The 17,852-nt window shown below is 47.5% G+C and overlaps 1 protein-coding gene across 2 annotated transcripts in view; it reads right to left on the reverse strand.

Annotated features, from left to right (window-relative positions):
• Nucleotides 1-236: 236 nt before the first annotated feature.
• The window catches only part of OSCP1 (organic solute carrier partner 1), a 110,453-nt gene continuing 92,837 nt past the window's right edge, over nucleotides 237-17,852 (reverse strand). Inside the window, exons 9-11 of one of the 2 annotated variants that reach the window (XR_010230817.1) lie at nucleotides 9,189-9,252; nucleotides 1,027-1,095; nucleotides 846-932 (exon numbers count right to left, since the gene is read on the reverse strand). Coding sequence is in view for 1 of the 2 variants with exons in the window: in XM_063954392.1 (XP_063810462.1) it covers nucleotides 816-932; nucleotides 9,189-9,252 (181 nt within the window). In the remaining variant the exon portion in view is untranslated. Of the gene's footprint in view, nucleotides 933-1,026; nucleotides 1,096-9,188; nucleotides 9,253-17,852 lie in introns of both variants that reach the window. The other variant, XM_063954392.1, reaches the window with a different exon arrangement.

The following is a 17,852-nucleotide window of genomic DNA, read 5'->3' on the forward strand; positions in this document are numbered from 1 at the left end:
TATGCTGACACAATTATCTCCCTCTCCAATACTGTCCATTCCAGGAATAGGCTGTGTGCTGCTTCCCAGGGCTACACACCGGCAGGAACAACTACCAACATTACAAAAACTTTGTAATTCTGCAGTTGAATATGTGTCACAGTTTGAGTTTCCCTGCGCACACAAAGATCACCAACTGATCTACACACACATAAAAGGAATAGTGTACAATGATACAACTTGACAACTTGCAACAATTTCTGGTACAGAAGACTTTATGAGAAGTCGTAAGAAAGGAATGGTGTCTTGTATATGGATAGACTCTATTGATCGACATACATATCAATAATATATAAAATGTGACCTGTCACTCATACAAGCTGCCCACTTAATGCATTACACGTTTCTGTACCTATATATGGGATAATGTATCCTCCACTGTAAATTAAAAGGATTTAAATCATGGAGGACCTCTATCACCATATGCTTTTATACAGTAGACAGATCTCAGAGGGTATTACTAATACCTATATTAATTTACAGTACTAGACACATTGGGTGGAATTCAAATGTTTATCTGCCAGCAGCCACCAGATGGCGCCCAAACGGAGGTATTCAATTGTAGCTCCAGTTGGGCACGATGGCTGCTGGCATCTACATTTCAGCTCGCACCCCCCCAGCATTGAATATCACCCATTATTCCATAAAATATTCTTTTTTTTCTATAAACTTTAACATCAGAATTCATATATTATACAGATATTTACAGGAATTTATACATATTTTATCAACACATAAGCCATGTCTGTGCATTTTTTTTCACGACAGAGACATCATCACAGTCCATCCATTAGCGCTAGAAGATCATCTCCTTTACTGGTACTCTGAACGTGGGTCTCCTCAGACCGGAACTCGCCCATGATGCGAGAAAGTTCCTTATTTCTCTCCTGGTCCTAAAAAACAAAAGCTCTTCAGTTCAACACTGCAGCTGTACAATAGGGAGGCTAGCAGACTTGTGTACTCTCTCAGAACATTCAGTAGACTCACGAAGGGGGTCATTCAGAGTTGATCGCTCACTAGCAACTTTTTGCAGCACTGCGATCAGATAGTCGCCGCCTATGGGGGAGTGTACACAAGGCAACAAAATTTTATTTAAATATTGTTAAGTATCAATTAACAGTATAAGAGACCTTTTATACAATACCACATTGGGAATATATCATACATGTCAAAATTATATTCTAAATCGACAGGGCTTTCCCAATAGAATATAATAGTATTGATAATTTTTAACCAAGGCAACACAATATATTTTAATAGGAATTTATTAAAAGTTACATTTTATCGATATATATTTCTGTAAGATAAGAGTGCTCCAACACAGAGTCTTTCTTTTTTCCTTTCCTTTTTCCATGTAATCTCATTGACTCTGGGAGCACCACCGACCTTCTATCAACACGTGTAATTAACAAACTTCTTGTACTGTTGGTATTGGACCATAATCCTCTAAGGAGGTTCTGTCTATAACAACCAACCTGTGCGGAACATTTCCCTTTTGTACCAATTAAGTAGCTCTAGACTTACTGAGCCGCTGCGATCACTTCAGTCATTTTGGTCCCGGAACTGACGTCAGACACCAGCTCTGCAAACGCCTGGACACGCCTGTGTTTTTTTCAAACACTCCCAGAAAACGGTCAGTTGACACCCATAAACGCCCTCTTTCTGTCAATCACCTTGCGTTCGACTGTGCGAATGGATTCTTCGTTAAATCCATCGACCAGCACCGATCCTCTTTGTACCCGTACAACGCACCTGCGCATTGCGGTGCATGCGCAGTTTTGCAGAGATTTAACCTGATCGCAGCACTGCAAAAAGTTGCTAGCTAGCGATCAACTAAGAATGACCCCCGAAATTTTAGAGAGCAGGTACCCTAATATATCCCAGAGAAATGGTGGGGACAGGAGGACGTGATGATGTGCTGCTCTGACCTCCCTGCGTGATCCAATTATTTGCCAAAATGTGACAAGGGGAGGTCAAAATGATACGATTCTCCCCACTTGCCAACAGTGGCCATCTCCATTGCCTCTACAGGAAAATGTAGGAAAGTATTGCGATTATACTTTAAACTTGTCTACCTGTGTTCTGGTATCTGCAATTTTTAGATCTGTGAAGTGTTGGATTCTGTGAACTGCACCTATAAGTAACCCGTGTTACTAGGGAACCCAATCCTGCCACTTTTGGGTGCCCGTTTCCCTGGGTTTTTGAGCACCACATCACGTGTATTAACAGGATTCCCGTGATCACTGAGACAGCCACTCACAGCAACTTACTGTCTCAGTGACCACACAGCGTCACAGTTCCGGATGCAGTGTATGTGACTTGCACACGGCCCTGCTGCCGCTGACACTCATTAAAGAGACTGGGATGGACTTCAGCCGGCGGGAAAGTAGTGTGCGACTGACCAGCAACATCCCTAGACACAGACTTGCTGTACTTTAAAGCAAAGGTTTGATCTTGATTTGAAAAAAACAATGAAACCAGCACAACCAGAATCTCAACTAGCTGAAATAGCAGGGACAACAAAGAAAGAAATGGCAGTGTACGAGTGGGGAGGTAAACGAGACCATCATTTGGAAGTGGTATACCTGGTCCTACTGTCTATTCCATCCACCAGCATAAACCCGGAGCTTGCTTTCTCTACACCTGGGTATATGGGGAATAAAATCTGAAACCAGACTTAGCGATGAGACCCTGCCCTGCTTTATCTTAGGTGGTACTTTCAGCAAATACATTTTTTTTTAGAATGTTGCAATTTGCATTACATGGGCCTATTTCCAGTGTAGAGCACAGGGTTGTTTTAATATGTTCTTTGTATTTTCTGTTTTAATCTCAATCCTGAAATTCATTCTGGGATCCAGATATTGTAGTCTGGTGATCCCGGGAATTGTAAATCATTTTGGGACTGTAACAGACACAGTATACAGCATTATAACAAGTGCAACAATACACAGCATGGTGAAAGGTCTTTGCAAATAAATTTCATAATAGCACATCTTTTAGACAAATGTAGTAGGGGAAAAAAAAATAAGAATTTACTTACCGATAATTCTATTTCTCGTAGTCCGTAGTGGATGCTGGGGACTCCGTAAGGACCATGGGGAATAGCGGCTCCGCAGGAGACTGGGCACAAAAGTAAAGCTTTAGGACTACCTGGTGTGCACTGGCTCCTCCCCCTATGACCCTCCTCCAAGCCTCAGTTAGGATACTGTGCCCGGACGAGCATACACAATAAGGAAGGATTTTGTATCCCGGGTAAGACTCATACCAGCCACACCAATCACACCGTATAACTCGTGATCTAAACCCAGTTAACAGCATGATAACAGAGGAGCCTCTAGAAAAGATGGCTCACTACAGCAATAACCCGATTTTTGGTAACAATAACTATGTACAAGTATTGCAGACAATCCGCACTTGGGATGGGCGCCCAGCATCCACTACGGACTACGAGAAATAGAATTATCGGTAAGTAAATTCTTATTTTCTCTGACGTCCTAGTGGATGCTGGGGACTCCGTAAGGACCATGGGGATTATACCAAAGCTCCCAAACGGGCGGGAGAGTGCGGATGACTCTGCAGCACCAAATGAGAGAACTCCAGGTCCTCCTCAGCCAGGGTATCAAATTTGTAGAATTTTACAAACGTATTTGCTCCTGACCAAGTAGCTGCTCGGCAAAGTTGTAAAGCCGAGACCCCTCGGGCAGCCGCCCAAGATGAGCCCACCTTCCTTGTGGAGTGGGCATTTACAGATTTTTGGCTGTGGCAGGCATGCCACAGAATGTGCAAGCTGAATTGTACTACAAATCCAACGAGCAATAGTCTGCTTAGAAGCAGGAGCACCCAACTTGTTGGGTGCATACAGGATAAATAGCGAGTCAGATTTTCTGACTCCAGCCGTCCTGGAAACATATATTTTCAGGGCCCTGACAACGTCTAGCAACTTGGAGTCCTCCAAGTCCCTAGTAGCCGCAGGCACCACAATAGGTTGGTTCAGGTGAAACGCTGAAACCACCTTAGGGAGAAACTGAGGACGAGTCCTCAATTCCGCCCTGTCCGAATGGAAAATCAGATAAGGGCTTTTACAGGATAAAGCCGCCAATTCTGACACGCGCCTGGCCCAGGCCAGGGCCAACAGCATGACCACTTTCCATGTGAGATATTTGAACTCCACAGATTTAAGTGGTTCAAACCAATGTGACTTTTGGAACCCAAAAACTACATTGAGATCCCAAGGTGCCACTGGAGGCACAAAAGGAGGCTGTATATGCAGTACCCCTTTTACAAACGTCTGAACTTCAGGGACTGAAGCTAGTTCTTTTTGGAAGAAAATTGACAGGGCCGAAATTTGAACCTTAATGGACCCCAATTTCAGGCCCATAGACACTACTGTTTGCAGGAAATGTAGGAATCGACCCAGTTGAATTTCCTCCGTCGGGCCTTACTGGCCTCGCACCACGCAACATATTTTCGCCAAATGCGGTGATAATGTTTTGCGGTTACATCCTTCCTGGCTTTGATCAGGATAGGGATGACTTCATCCGGAATGCCTTTTTCCTTCAGGATCCGGCGTTCAACCGCCATGCCGTCAAACGCAGCCGCGGTAAGTCTTGGAACAGACAGGGTCCTTGCTGGAGCAGGTCCCTTCTTAGAGGTAGAGGCCACGGATCCTCCGTGAGCATCTCTTGAAGTTCCGGTTACCAAGTCCTTCTTGGTCAATCCGGAGCCACGAATATAGTGCTTACTCCTCTCCATCTTATAATTCTCAGTACCTTGGGTAGGAGAGGCAGAGGAGGGAACACATACACTGACTGGTACACCCACGGTGTTACCAGAGCGTCTACAGCCATTGCCTGAGGGTCCCTTGACCTGGCGCAATACCTGTCGAGTTTTTCCCAACGGTTTATAATCATGTGGAAGACTTCTGGGTGAAGTCCCCACTCTCCCGGGTGGAGGTCGTGTCTGCTGAGGAAGTCTGCTTCCCAGTTGTCCACTCCCGGAATGAATACTGCTGACAGTGCTATCACATGATTTTCCGCCCAGCGAAGAATCCTTGCAGCTTCTGCCATTGCCCTCCTGCTTCTTGTGCCACCCTGTCTGTTTACGTGGGTGACTGCCGTGATGTTGTCCGACTGGATCAACACCGGCTGACCTTGAAGCAGAGGTCTTGCTAAGCTTAGAGCATTGTAAATGGCCCTTAGCTTCAGGATATTTATGTGAAGTGATGTCTCCAGGCTTGACCATAAGCCCTGGAAATTCCTTCCCTGTGTGACTGCTCCCCAGCCTCGCAGGCTGGCATCCATGGTCACCAGGACCCAGTCCTGAATGCCGAATCTGCGGCCCTCTAGAAGATGAGCACTCTGCAACCACCACAGGAGGGACACCCTTGTCCTTGGTGACAGGGTTATCCGCTGATGCATCTGAAGATGCGACCCGGACCATTTGTCCAGCAGGTCCCACTGGAAAGTTCTTGCGTGGAATCTGCCGAATGGGATTGCTTCGTAGGAAGCCACCATTTTTCCCAGAACACTTGTGCATTGATGCACTGAGACTTGGCTCGGTTTTAGGAGGTTCCTGACTAGCTCGGATAACTCCCTGGCTTTCTCCTCCGGGAGAAACACCTTTTTCTGGACTGTGTCCAGGATCATCCCTAGGAACAGAAGACGAGTCGTCGGAACCAGCTGCGATTTTGGAATATTGAGAATCCAACCGTGCTGCCGCAACACTACCTGAGATAGTGCTACACCGACCTCCAACTGTTCTCTGGATCTTACCCTTATCAGGAGATCGTCCAAGTAAGGGATAACTAAAACTCCCTTCCTTCGAAGGAGTATCATCATTTCGGCCATTACCTTGGTAAAGACCCGGGGTGCCGTGGACCATCCAAACGGCAGCGTCTGAAACTGATAGTGACAGTTCTGTACCACAAACCTGAGGTACCCTTGGTGAGAAGGGTAAATTGGGACATGAAGGTAAGCATCCTTGATGTCCAGAGACACCATGTAGTCCCCTTCTTCCAGGTTCGCAATCACTGCTCTGAGTGACTCCATCTTGAATTTGAACTTCTGTATGTAAGTGTTCAAAGATTTTAGATTTAAAATCGGTCTCACCGAGCCGTCCGGCTTCGGTACCACAACAGTGTGGAATAATACCCCTTTCCCTGTTGCAGGAGGGGTACCTTGATTATCACCTGCTGGGAATACAGCTTGTGAATGGCTTCCAAAACTGCCTCCCTGTCGGAGGGAGACGTCGGTAAAGCCGACTTTAGGAAACGGCGAAGGGGAGACATCTCGAATTCCAATTTGTACCCCTGAGATACCATCTGAAGGATCCAGGGGTCTACTTGCGAGTGAGCCCACTGCGCGCTGAAATTCTTGAGACGGGGCCCCACCGTGCCTGAGTCCGCTTGTAAAGCCCCAGCGTCATGCTAAGGGCTTGGCAGAGGCGGGAGAGGGCTTCTGTTCCTGGGAACTGGCTGATTTCTGCAGCCTTTTTCCTCTCCCTCTGTCACGGGGCAGAAATGAGGAACCTTTTGCCCGCTTGTCCTTATGGGAACGAAAGGACTGCGCCTGATAATACGGCGTCTTCTTATGTTGAGAGGCGACCTGGGGTAAAAACGTGGATTTCCCAGCTGTTGCCGTGGCCACCAGGTCTGAAAGACCGACCCCAAATAACTCCTCCCCTTTATAAGGCAATACTTCCATATGCCGTTTGGAATCCGCATCACCTGACCACTGTTGTGTCCATAACCCTCTTCTGGCAGAAATGGACAACGCACTTACTCTTGATGCCAGTCGGCAAATATTCCGCTGTGCATCACGCATATATAGAAATGCATCTTTTAAATGCTCTATAGGCAATAATATACTGTCCCTATCTAGGGTATCAATATTTTCAGTCAGGGAATCCGACCACGCCAACCCAGCACTGCACATCCAGGCTGAGGCGATTGCTGGTCGCAGTATAACACCAGTATGTGTGTAAATACATTTTAGGATACCCTCCTGCTTTCTATCAGCAGGATCCTTAAGGGCGGCCATCTCAGGAGAGGGTAGAGCCCTTGTTTTGACAAGCGTGTGAGCGCTTTATCCACCCTAGGGGGTGTTTCAGAAATGTGTAAAACATTTTTCATTGCCTCAATCATGTAACGTGTGGCCCTACTGGAAGTCACATTTGTCTCTTCACCGTCGACACTGGAGTCAGTATCCGTGTCGGCGTCTGTATCTGCCATCTGAGGTAACGGGCGCTTTAGAGCCCCTGACGGCCTATGAGACGTCTGGACAGGCACAAGCTGAGTAGCCGGCTGTCTCATGTCAACCACTGTCTTTTGTAAAGAGCTGACACTGTTAATTCCTTCCAACAGTTCACCCACTCAGGTGTCGACCCCCTAGGGGGTGACATCCCTATTACAGGCAATTTGCTCCGCCTCCACATCATTTTCCTCCTCATACATGTCGACACAAACGTACCGACACACAGCACACACACAGGGAATGCTCTGATAGAGGACAGGACCCCACTAGCCCTTTGGGGAGACAGAGGGAGAGTTTGCCAGCACACACCAGAGCGCTATATATATACAGGGATAACCTTATATAAGTGTTTTTCCCCTTATAGCTGCTGTATTGTTAATACTGCGCCTAATTAGTGCCCCCCTCTCTTTTTTAACCCTTTCTGTAGTGTAGTGACTGCAGGGGAGAGCCAGGGGAGCTTCCCTCCAACGGAGCTGTGAGGGAAAATGGCGCCAGTGTTCTGAGGAGATAGGCTCCGCCCCTTTTTCGCGGCCTTTTCTCCTGCTTTTTTATGGATTCTGGCAGGGGTTAAAATTCATCCATATAGCCCTGGGGGCTATATGTGATGTATTTTCGCCAGCCAAGGTGTTTTTATTGCTGCTCAGGGCGCCCCCCCCTAGCGCCCTGCACCCTCAGTGACCGAAGTGTGAAGTGTGCTGAGGAGCAATGGCGCACAGCTGCAGTGCTGTGCGCTACCTTGGTGAAGACAGGATGTCTTCTGCCGCCGATTTTCCGGACCTCTTCTTGCTTCTGGCTCTGTAAGGGGGCCGGCGGCGCGGCTCTGGGACCGGACTCCATGGCTGGGCCTGTGTTCGATCCCTCTGGAGCTAATGGTGTCCAGTAGCCTAAGAAGCCCAATCCACTCTGCACGCAGGTGAGTTCGCTTCTTCTCCCCTTAGTCCCTCGATGCAGTGAGCCTGTTGCCAGCAGGTCTCACTGAAAATAAAAAACCTAAAACTAAACTTTTCACTAAGCAGCTCAGGAGAGCCACCTAGTGTGCACCCTTCTCGTTCGGGCACAAAAATCTAACTGAGGCTTGGAGGAGGGTCATAGGGGGAGGAGCCAGTGCACACCAGGTAGTCCTAAAGCTTTACTTTTGTGCCCAGTCTCCTGCGGAGCCGCTATTCCCCATGGTCCTTACGGAGTCCCCAGCATCCACTAGGACGTCAGAGAAAAGTCAAGTGCAATCATGGCCCTACTACTACTACTACTACTACATAGTTTGGTCACATTACAGTGAAAAAATGTGGGTACAAAATATGGTTTGTGGAACACTATGAAAAACAAAGGAGGAAAGAAAGCATGATAATACAGGAATAGTATTATTACTAAGAATTGCAATGGCTGTAGAGTGTGTAGTGCCATATGTCACTTACTAAGCAACGACAACACTTTACGACTGACTGCCGTGAGTGTGTGTGAACATTTATTTATATTAAATTACTTTCCTGGAGGGAGTAACCTCTTGGTTTCTTTTGCCCTTTCCATTTCATTGTAGTGAATTTTTATAGTTTATGTAAGCATTTTTTTAGTGACACTTATTTTTACTTTCCTCCAAGCTTTATATTTCCAACATGTATTCACCATTTACACGTATTGAATCATAACAATGTGACTCCTAATTCTTCTTTTTTTTTTTTACAAATAACTTAAAACGAATACATTTTCCAGTCACAACAGCGATATGTCAGAGTTACAATGTCTTGCAAAAACACTCAGCCAATACAGGTAAATGATCATCTTGACTTTAGAAAAGGATGCAGTGTCCAAGGTAGAAATAGCAGGTGAGCTGGATGGGGCCATCCTCGGCATAGACTTGGCTCACGTTACAACAATAAACTGCATAAACACTTCACTTACGTTACTAGCTTGAATGCTGATGACTTTATACGAAAGCTCTTCTGGTCTTGTGAGTGCTGCATGTCTTAAAAAAAAAAAAAAGTTAATAAATACAGACGGATCGGTCAAGGAGTCATATACGTGGACTTATTCTGCTTTTATGGAGAAGAAACACTTTCTATCATTGGTGGAGAGGACCAGAAGTAGCACTATAAATATATACAGATTGGATGTATTTAATTTCCGTTATCATTATCTCTAATAGAATGGGAATATACCATTATAATTGCTCTTACGTCCTAGAGGATGCTGGGGACTCCGTAAGCACCATGGGGTATAGACGGGCTCCGCAGGAGACATGGGCACTATAAAGAACGTTAGAATGGCTCCTCCCTCTATGCACTGGCTCCTCCCTCTATGCCCCTCCTCCAGACCTCTGTTAGATCCTGTGCCCAGAGGAGATTGGGTACATTACAGGGGAGCTCTCCAGAGTTTCTCTGAAAAATAATTTTGTTAGGTTTTTTATTTTCAGGGAGCACTGCTGGCAACAGGCTCCCTGCATCGTGGGACTGAGGAGAGAGAAGCAGACCTACTTAAGTGATAGTGTCCAGTAGCCTAAGAAGCAGAGCCTATCAGCTCCAGAGGGATTTGGAACGCAGGTCTCCCCTCGCCGTTCGTCCCAGAGCCGCGCCGCCGTCCTCCTCACAGAGCCGGAAGATAGAAGCCAGGTGAGTATAAGAAGAAAAGAAGACTTCTTAGGCGGCAGAAGACTTCAGATCTTCCCTGAGGTAAGTGCGCAGCGGTAACGCTGCGCGCCATTGCTCCCACACACAACACACACTAGCAGGCACTGATGGGTGCAGGGCGCAGGGGGGGCGCCCTGGGCAGCAATATAAACCTCTAAGTCTGGCATTTATATGTATCTAGGCTGCGGAAGCAGTAATTATAAAAATCCCGCGCCAGTTTAAACATTTGAGCGGGACCGAAGCCCGCCTCTGGAGGGGGCGGAGCTTGGTCCCTCAGCACTAACCAGCGCCATTTTCTCCACAGAGCACTGCAGAGAAGCTGGCTCCCCGGTTTCTCCCCTGCTGAACACAGTGACACAGGGCTGAAATGAGGGGGGGGGGGGGGGGGGGCACTTGTAAGGCGCAGTGAGTGTATTACACAGTTAATCATATATAAAAGCGCTATATTATCTGGGAAATTGTTTCCATTGTCATTTGGCGCTGGGTGTGTGCTGGCACGCACTCTCTCTCTCTGTCTCTTCAAAGGGCCTTATTGGGGAACTGTCTCCTTATAACTATATCCCTGTGTGTTTGGGTGTCCGTACGAGTGTGTCGGCATGTCTGATGCGGAAGGCTCATCTAAGGAGGAGGTGGAGCAAATGATTGTGGTGTCTCCGTCGGCAACGCCGACTCATGATTGGTTGGACATGTGGAATGTTTTAAATGCAAATGTGACTTTATTACATAAGAGAATGGACAAAGCAGAGTCCAGGGAAAAAGCAGGGAGTCAATCCATGGCTTCGACTGTGTCACAGGGCCCTTCTGGGTCTCAAAAACGTCCCCTATCCCAAATAGCAGACACTGATACCGACACAGATTCTGACTCCAGTGTCGACTACGATGATGCGAGGTTACACCCAAGGGTGGCCAAAAGTATTCATTATATGATTATTGCAATAAAAGATGTTTTGCATATCACAGATGACCCCTCTGTCCCTGACACGAGGGTACGCATGTATAAGGAAAAGAAACCTGAGGTAACCTTTCCCCCATCTCATGAGCTGAACGAGTTATTTGAAAAAGCTTGGGAAACTCCAGACAAAAAGCTGCAGATTCCCAAGAGGATTCTTATGGCGTATCCTTTCCCTGCACAGGACAGGGTACGCTGGGAATCCTCACCCAGGGTGGACAAGGCTTTAACGCGCCTGTCCAAGAAGGTGGCGCTAGCGTCTCCAGACATGGCAGCCCTCAAGGATCCTGCTGATCGCAGACAGGAAACTACTTTAAAATCTATTTATACGCATACGGGTGCTTTACTCAGACCGGCAATAGCATGGGTATGTAGCGCAGTTGCAGCTTGGACAGATATCTTGTCAGCTGACCTTGATACCCTAGACAGAGATACCATTTTATTGACCTTAGGTCACATTAAAGACGCAGTCTTATATATGAGAGACGCTCAAAGAGACGTTGGGCTGCTAGGTTCGAGAGCCAACGCCATGGCGATTTCGGCTAGGCGAGCCCTGTGGACCCGCCAATGGACAGGTGATGCCGACTCAAAGAAGCATATGGAGGTTTTACCATACAAAGGTGAAGTTTTATTTGGGGAAGGTCTTGCGGACCTGGTTGCCACGTCTACCGCGGGTAAATCTTCTTTTTTTGCCTTTTGTTCCCCCACAGCAAAAGAAAACTCCACAATATCAGATGCAGTCCTTTCGGTCGCATAAGTCCAGAAGAGGTCGGGGCTCATCCTTCCTCGCCAGAGGTAAGGGTAGAGGGAAGAGAACACCTGCTTCGGCTAGTTCCTAGGAGCAGAAGTCCTCCCCAGCTTCTACTAAATCCACCGCATGACGCTGGGGCTCCACTGAGGGAGTCCGCACCGGTGGGGGCACGTCTTCGACTCTTCAGCCAGGTCTGGATTCTGTCAGACGTGTATCCTTGGGCGATGGATATTGTATCCCAAGGCTACAAACTGGAATTCGAAGAGGTGCCCCCTTGCCGATTTTCAAGTCGGCCTTGCCAGCTTCTCCCCCAGAGAGGGAAGTAGTGTTAGCTGCAATTCAAAAGCTGTGTCAACAGCAAGTGATTGTCAGGGTTCCCCTAGTCCAACAGGGGAAAGGGTACTCTTCAACCCTGTTCGTGGTCCCGAAGCCAGATGGTTCGGTCAGACCCATTTTAAATCTAAAAACCTGTACTTGAAAAAGTTCAAATTCAAGATGGAATCGCTCCGGGCTGTGATCTCCAGTCTGGAAGGGGGGGGGGGGGATTTTATGGTGTCACTCGACATAAAGGATGCATACCTTCATGTCCCCATATATCCTCATCAGGCGTACCTGAGATTCGCTGTACAGGACTGTCATTACCAGTTTCAGACGTTGCCGTTTGGGCTTTCCACGGCCCCGAGGATTTTCACCAAGGTGATGGCGGAGATGATGGTGTCACAATTATCCCATACTTGGACGATCTCCTGATAAAAGCGAGATCGAGAGATCAATTGCAGAGGAGCGTGTCGCTCTCCCTGAGAGTGCTACAACAACACGGTTGGATTCTCGACTCGACTATCATTCCTAGGCACGATTCTAGACAAGGATCAGAAGAGGGTTTTTCTCCCGATAGAAAAAGCCCGGGACCTCCAGAACATGGTCAGAGACCTGCTAAAACCAAAAAGAGCGTCTGTTCATCAATGCACTCGTGTTCTGGGGAAAATGGTGGCAGCCTACGAGGCCATCCCCTTCGGCAGGTTTCATGCAAGGACGTTTCAGTGGGACCTCCTGGACAAGTGGTCCGGGTCCCATCTACAAATACATCAGAAGATAAGCCTGTCCCCTAGGGCCAGGGTGTCTCTCCTGTGGTGGCTGCAAAGTGCTCACCTTCTAGGGGGTCGCAGGTTCGGCATTCAAGACAACTGGGAAGCAGACTTCCTCAGCAGACACTATCTCCATCCAGGAGAGTGGGGACTTCATCAAGAAGTTTTTACAGAGATAACAAGTCTTTGGGGAATTCCTCACATAGACATGATGGCGTCCCGCCTCAACAAGAAGCTTCGGAGGTATTGTGCCAGGTCAAGGGACCCTCAGGCAGTAGCGGTGGACGCCCTGGTGACACCATGGGTGTTTCAGTCGGTCTATGTATTCCCCCCTCTTCCTCTCATCTCAAAAATATTGAGAATCATAAGACAAAAAAAAGAGTGAAAACAATACTCATTGTTCCAGATTGGCCTCGGAGGGCCTGGTATTCAGATCTTCAGGAGATGCTCACAGAAGATCCGTGGCCTCTTCCTCTCAGGGAGGAACTGTTGCAACAGGGGCCCTGCGTGTTCCAAGACTTACTGCGGTTACGTTTGACGGCATGGCGGTTGAACACCGAATCCTAGCTGGGAAAGGTATTCCGGAGGAAGTTATCCCTACTCTGATAAAGGCTAGGAAGGAGGTGACGGCGAAACATTATCACCGTATCTGGAGGAAGTATGTATCTTGGTGTGAAGCCATGAATGCTCCTACGGAAGATTTCCATCTGAGCCGTTTTCTCCACTTTCTACAGACAGGAGTGGATATGGGCCTAAAATTAGGCTCCATTAAGGTACAGATTTTGGCCCTGTCTATTTTCTTTCAGAAGGAATTGGCTTCTCTCCCAGAAGTCCAGACTTTTGTAAAGGGAGTGCTGCACATCCAGCCTCCTTTTGTGCCCTCAGTGGCACCATGGGACCTTAACGTGATGTTACGGTTCCTGAAGTCTCACTGGTTTGAACCTCTTCAAACGGTTGAATTAAAATTTCTCACTTGGAAGGGGGTCCTGTTGTTGGCCTTGGCATCTGCAAGGCAGGTGTCTGAATTGGCAGCCTTGTCTCACAAGAGCCCCTATTTGATTTTCCATGTGGATAGAGCAGAGTTGAGGACTCGTCCTCAATTTTTGCCTAAGGTGGTTTCTTCATTTCATATGAACCAACCTATTGTGGTGCCTGTGGCTACGGATGATTTGCAGGATTCCAAATCCCTGGATGTAGTCAGGGCCTTAAAAATCTATGTAGCCAGGACTGCTCGGGTTAGGAAAATAGAAGCACTGTTTGTCCTGTAGGCAGCCAACAAAGTTGGCGCTCCTGCTTCGAAGCAGACTATTGCTCGCTGGATCTGTAACACGATTCAGCAGGCTCATTGTACGGCTGGATTGCCGTTACCAAATTCGGTAAAGGCCCATTCCACTAGGAAGGTGGGCTCTTCTTGGGCGGCTGCCCGAGGCGTCTCGGCTTTACAGCTTTGCCGAGCAGCTACCTGGTCGGGTTCAAACACTTTTGCAAAGTTCTATAAGTTTGATACCCTGGCTGATGAGGACCTTGCGTTTGCTCAGTTGGTGCTGCAGAGTCGTCCGCACTCTCCTGCCCGGTCTGGAGCTTTGGTATAAACCCCATGGTCCTTTTGGAGTCCCTAGCATCCTCTAGGACGTAAGAGAAAATAAGAATTTACTTACCGATAATTCTATTTCTCATAGTCCGTAGTGGATGCTGGGGACTCCGTAAGGACCATGGGGAATAGCAGCTCCGCAGGAGACTGGGCACATCTAAAGAAAGCTTTAGGATTATCTGGTGTGCACTGGCTCCTCCCCCTATGACCCTCCTCCAAGCCTCAGTTAGGATACTGTGCCCGGACGAGCGTACACAATAAGGAAGGATTTTGAATCCCGGGTAAGACTCATACCAGCCACACCAATCACACCGTATAACCTGTGATCTGAACCCAGTTAACAGCATGATAACAGAGGAGCCTCTGAAAGATGGCTCACAACAATAATAACCCGATTTTTGTAACAATAACTATGTACAAGTATTGCAGACAATCCGCACTTGGGATGGGCGCCCAGCATCCACTACGGACTATGAGAAATAGAATTATCGGTAAGTAAATTCTTATTTTCTCTAACGTCCTAAGTGGATGCTGCGGACTCCGTAAGGACCATGGGGATTATACCAAAGCTCCCAAACGGGCGGGAGAGTGCGGATGACTCTGCAGCACCAAATGAGAGAACTCCAGGTCCTCCTCAGCCAGGATATCAATTTTGTAGAATTTTACAAACGTATTTGCTCCTGGCCAAGTAGCTGCTCGGCAAAGTTGTAAAGCCGAGACCCCTCGGGCAGCCGCCCAAGATGAGCCCACCTTCCTTGTGGAGTGGGCATTTACAGATTTTTGGCTGTGGCAGGCCTGCCACAGAATGTAGGGGAAGGGGGGGGTGCGCTATCAATAGCAGCCGGTAGGGGGATGGTAAATCCCCAGAGGTAGTGCAAACAGAATGTGAAGGAGAAAATTACCAGCGCTGGCTGATCATGCTTATGCAATATAAAAAACAATATAATTTCCAAAAGGCTTATAATTAAAAAGACATATTTATTTCACATGTATATCCTATAAAATAATAAATAAAAGGTGAACAAGACGGTACTCAATAAATTTTGCCACAATATCTGAATTACTTATATATCCACATTTGGCTATTAGTAGTACTCAAGGGGACTGGAATCACTTGGAGATGTCCATCACTAATCGGTTATTTTTGCATAAATCCGATAATTTGCAGATGTGAGGTATTTACCAGTGATCCTGAGAGCAGGTAATGTCCACCTGATGTGTGGCTGGATCAAATTATCCTCTTTGGCATGGAGGATTGGGTCCAGAAGGTGGATGCTGCTATTAGGGACATTCTAATAGCAGCATCCACCTTCTGGACCCAATCCTCCATGCCAAAGAGGATAATTTGATCCAGCCACACATCAGGTGGACATTACCTGCTCTCAGGATCACTGGTAAATACCTCACATCTGCAAATTATCGGATTTATGCAAAAATAACCGATTAGTGATGGACATCTCCAAGTGATTCCAGTCCCCTTGAGTACTACTAATAGCCAAATGTGGATATATAAGTAATTCAGATATTGTGGCAAAATTTATTGAGTACCGTCTTGTTCACCTTTTATTTATTATTTTATAGGATATACATGTGAAATAAATATGTCTTTTTAATTATAAGCCTTTTGGAAATTATATTGTTTTTTATATTGCATAAGCATGATCAGCCAGCGCTGGTAATTTTCTCCTTCACATTCTGCCACAGAATGTGCAAGCTGAATTGTACTACAAATCCAACGAGCAATAGTCTGCTTAGAAGCAGGAGCACCCAGCTGGTTGGGTGCACACAGGATAAACAGCGAGTCAGATTTCCTGACTCCAGCCGTCCTGGAAACATATATTTTCAGGGCACTGACAACGTCTAGCAACTTGGAGGCCTCCAAGTCCCTAGTAGCCGCAGGCACCACCAATAGGCGAGACGCTGAAACCACCTTGGGGAGAAACTGAGGACGAGTCCTCAATTCCGCCCTGTCCGACTGGAAAATCAGATAAGGGCTTTTTCAGGATAAAGCCGCCAATTCTGACACGCGCCTGGCCCAGGCCAGGGCCAACAGCATGACCACTTTCCATGTGAGATATTTTAACTCCACAGATTTAAGTGGTTCAAACCAATGTGACTTTTGGAACCCAAACTACATTGAGATCCCAAAGTGCCACTGGAGGCACAAAAGGAGGCTGTATATGCAGTACCCCTTTTACAAACGTCTGAACTTCAGGGACTGAAGCTAGTTCTTTTTGGAAGAAAATTGACAGGGCCGAAATTTGAACCTTAATGGACCCCAATTTCAGGCCCATAGACACTCCTGTTTGCAGGAAATGTAGGAATCGACCCAGTTGAATTTCCTCCGTCGGGCCTTACTGGCCTCGCACCACGCAACATATTTTCGCCAATTGCGGTGATAATGTTTTTTGCGGTTACATCCTTCCTGGCTTTGATCAGGATAGGGATGACTTCATCCGGAATGCCTTTTTTCCTTCAGGATCCGGCGTTCAACCGCCATGCCGTCAAACGCAGCCGCGGTAAGTCTTGGAACAGACAGGGTCCTTGCTGGAGCAGGTCCCTTCTTAGAGGTAGAGGCCACGGATCCTCCGTGAGCATCTCTTGAAGTTCCGGTTACCAAGTCCTTCTTGGCCAATCCGGAACCACGAATATAGTGCTTACTCCTCTCCATCTTATCAATCTCAGTACCTTGGGTATGAGAGGCAGAGGAGGGAACACATACCCTGACTGGTACACCCACGGTGTTACCAGAGCGTCTACAGCTTATTGCCTGAGGGTCCCTGGACCTGGCGCAATACCTGTCGAGTTTTTAATCATGTGGAAGACTTCTGGGTGAAGTCCCCACTCTCCCGGGTGGAGGTCGTGCTGAGGAAGTCTGCTTCCCAGTTGTCCACTCCCGGAATGAATACTGCTGACAGTGCTATCACATGATTTTCCGCCCAGCGAAGAATCCTTGCAGCTTCTGCCATTGCCCTCCTGCTTCTTGTGCCACCCTGTCTGTTTACGTGGGTGACTGCCGTGATGTTGTCCGACTGGATCAACACCGGCTGACCTTGAAGCAGAGGTCTTGCTAAGCTTAGAGCATTGTAAATGTCCCTTAGCTTCAGGATATTTATGTGAAGTGATGTCTCCAGGCTTGACCATAAGCCCTGGATATTCCTTCCCTGTGTGACTGCTCCCCAGCCTCGCAGGCTGGCATCCGTGGTCACCAGGACCCAGTCCTGAATGCATTAATCTGCGGCCCTCTAGAAGATGAGCACTCTGCAACCACCACAGGAGGGACACCCTTGTCCTTGGTGACAGGGTTATCCGCTGATGCATCTGAAGATGCGATCCGGACCATTTGTCCAGCAGGTCCCACTGGAAAGTTCTTGCGTGGAATCTGCCGAATGGGATTGCTTCGTAGGAAGCCACCATTTTACCCAGAACCCTTGTGCATTGATGCACTGAGACTTGGCTCGGTTTTAGGAGGTTCCTGACTAGCTCGGATAACTACCTGGCTTTCTCCTCCGGGAGAAACACCTTTTTCTGGACTGTGTCCAGGATCATCCCTAGGAACAGAA

The sequence above is a fragment of the Pseudophryne corroboree genome, chromosome 2 (assembly GCF_028390025.1).
Source record: "Pseudophryne corroboree isolate aPseCor3 chromosome 2, aPseCor3.hap2, whole genome shotgun sequence".
Lineage (NCBI taxonomy): Eukaryota > Metazoa > Chordata > Amphibia > Anura > Myobatrachidae > Pseudophryne > Pseudophryne corroboree.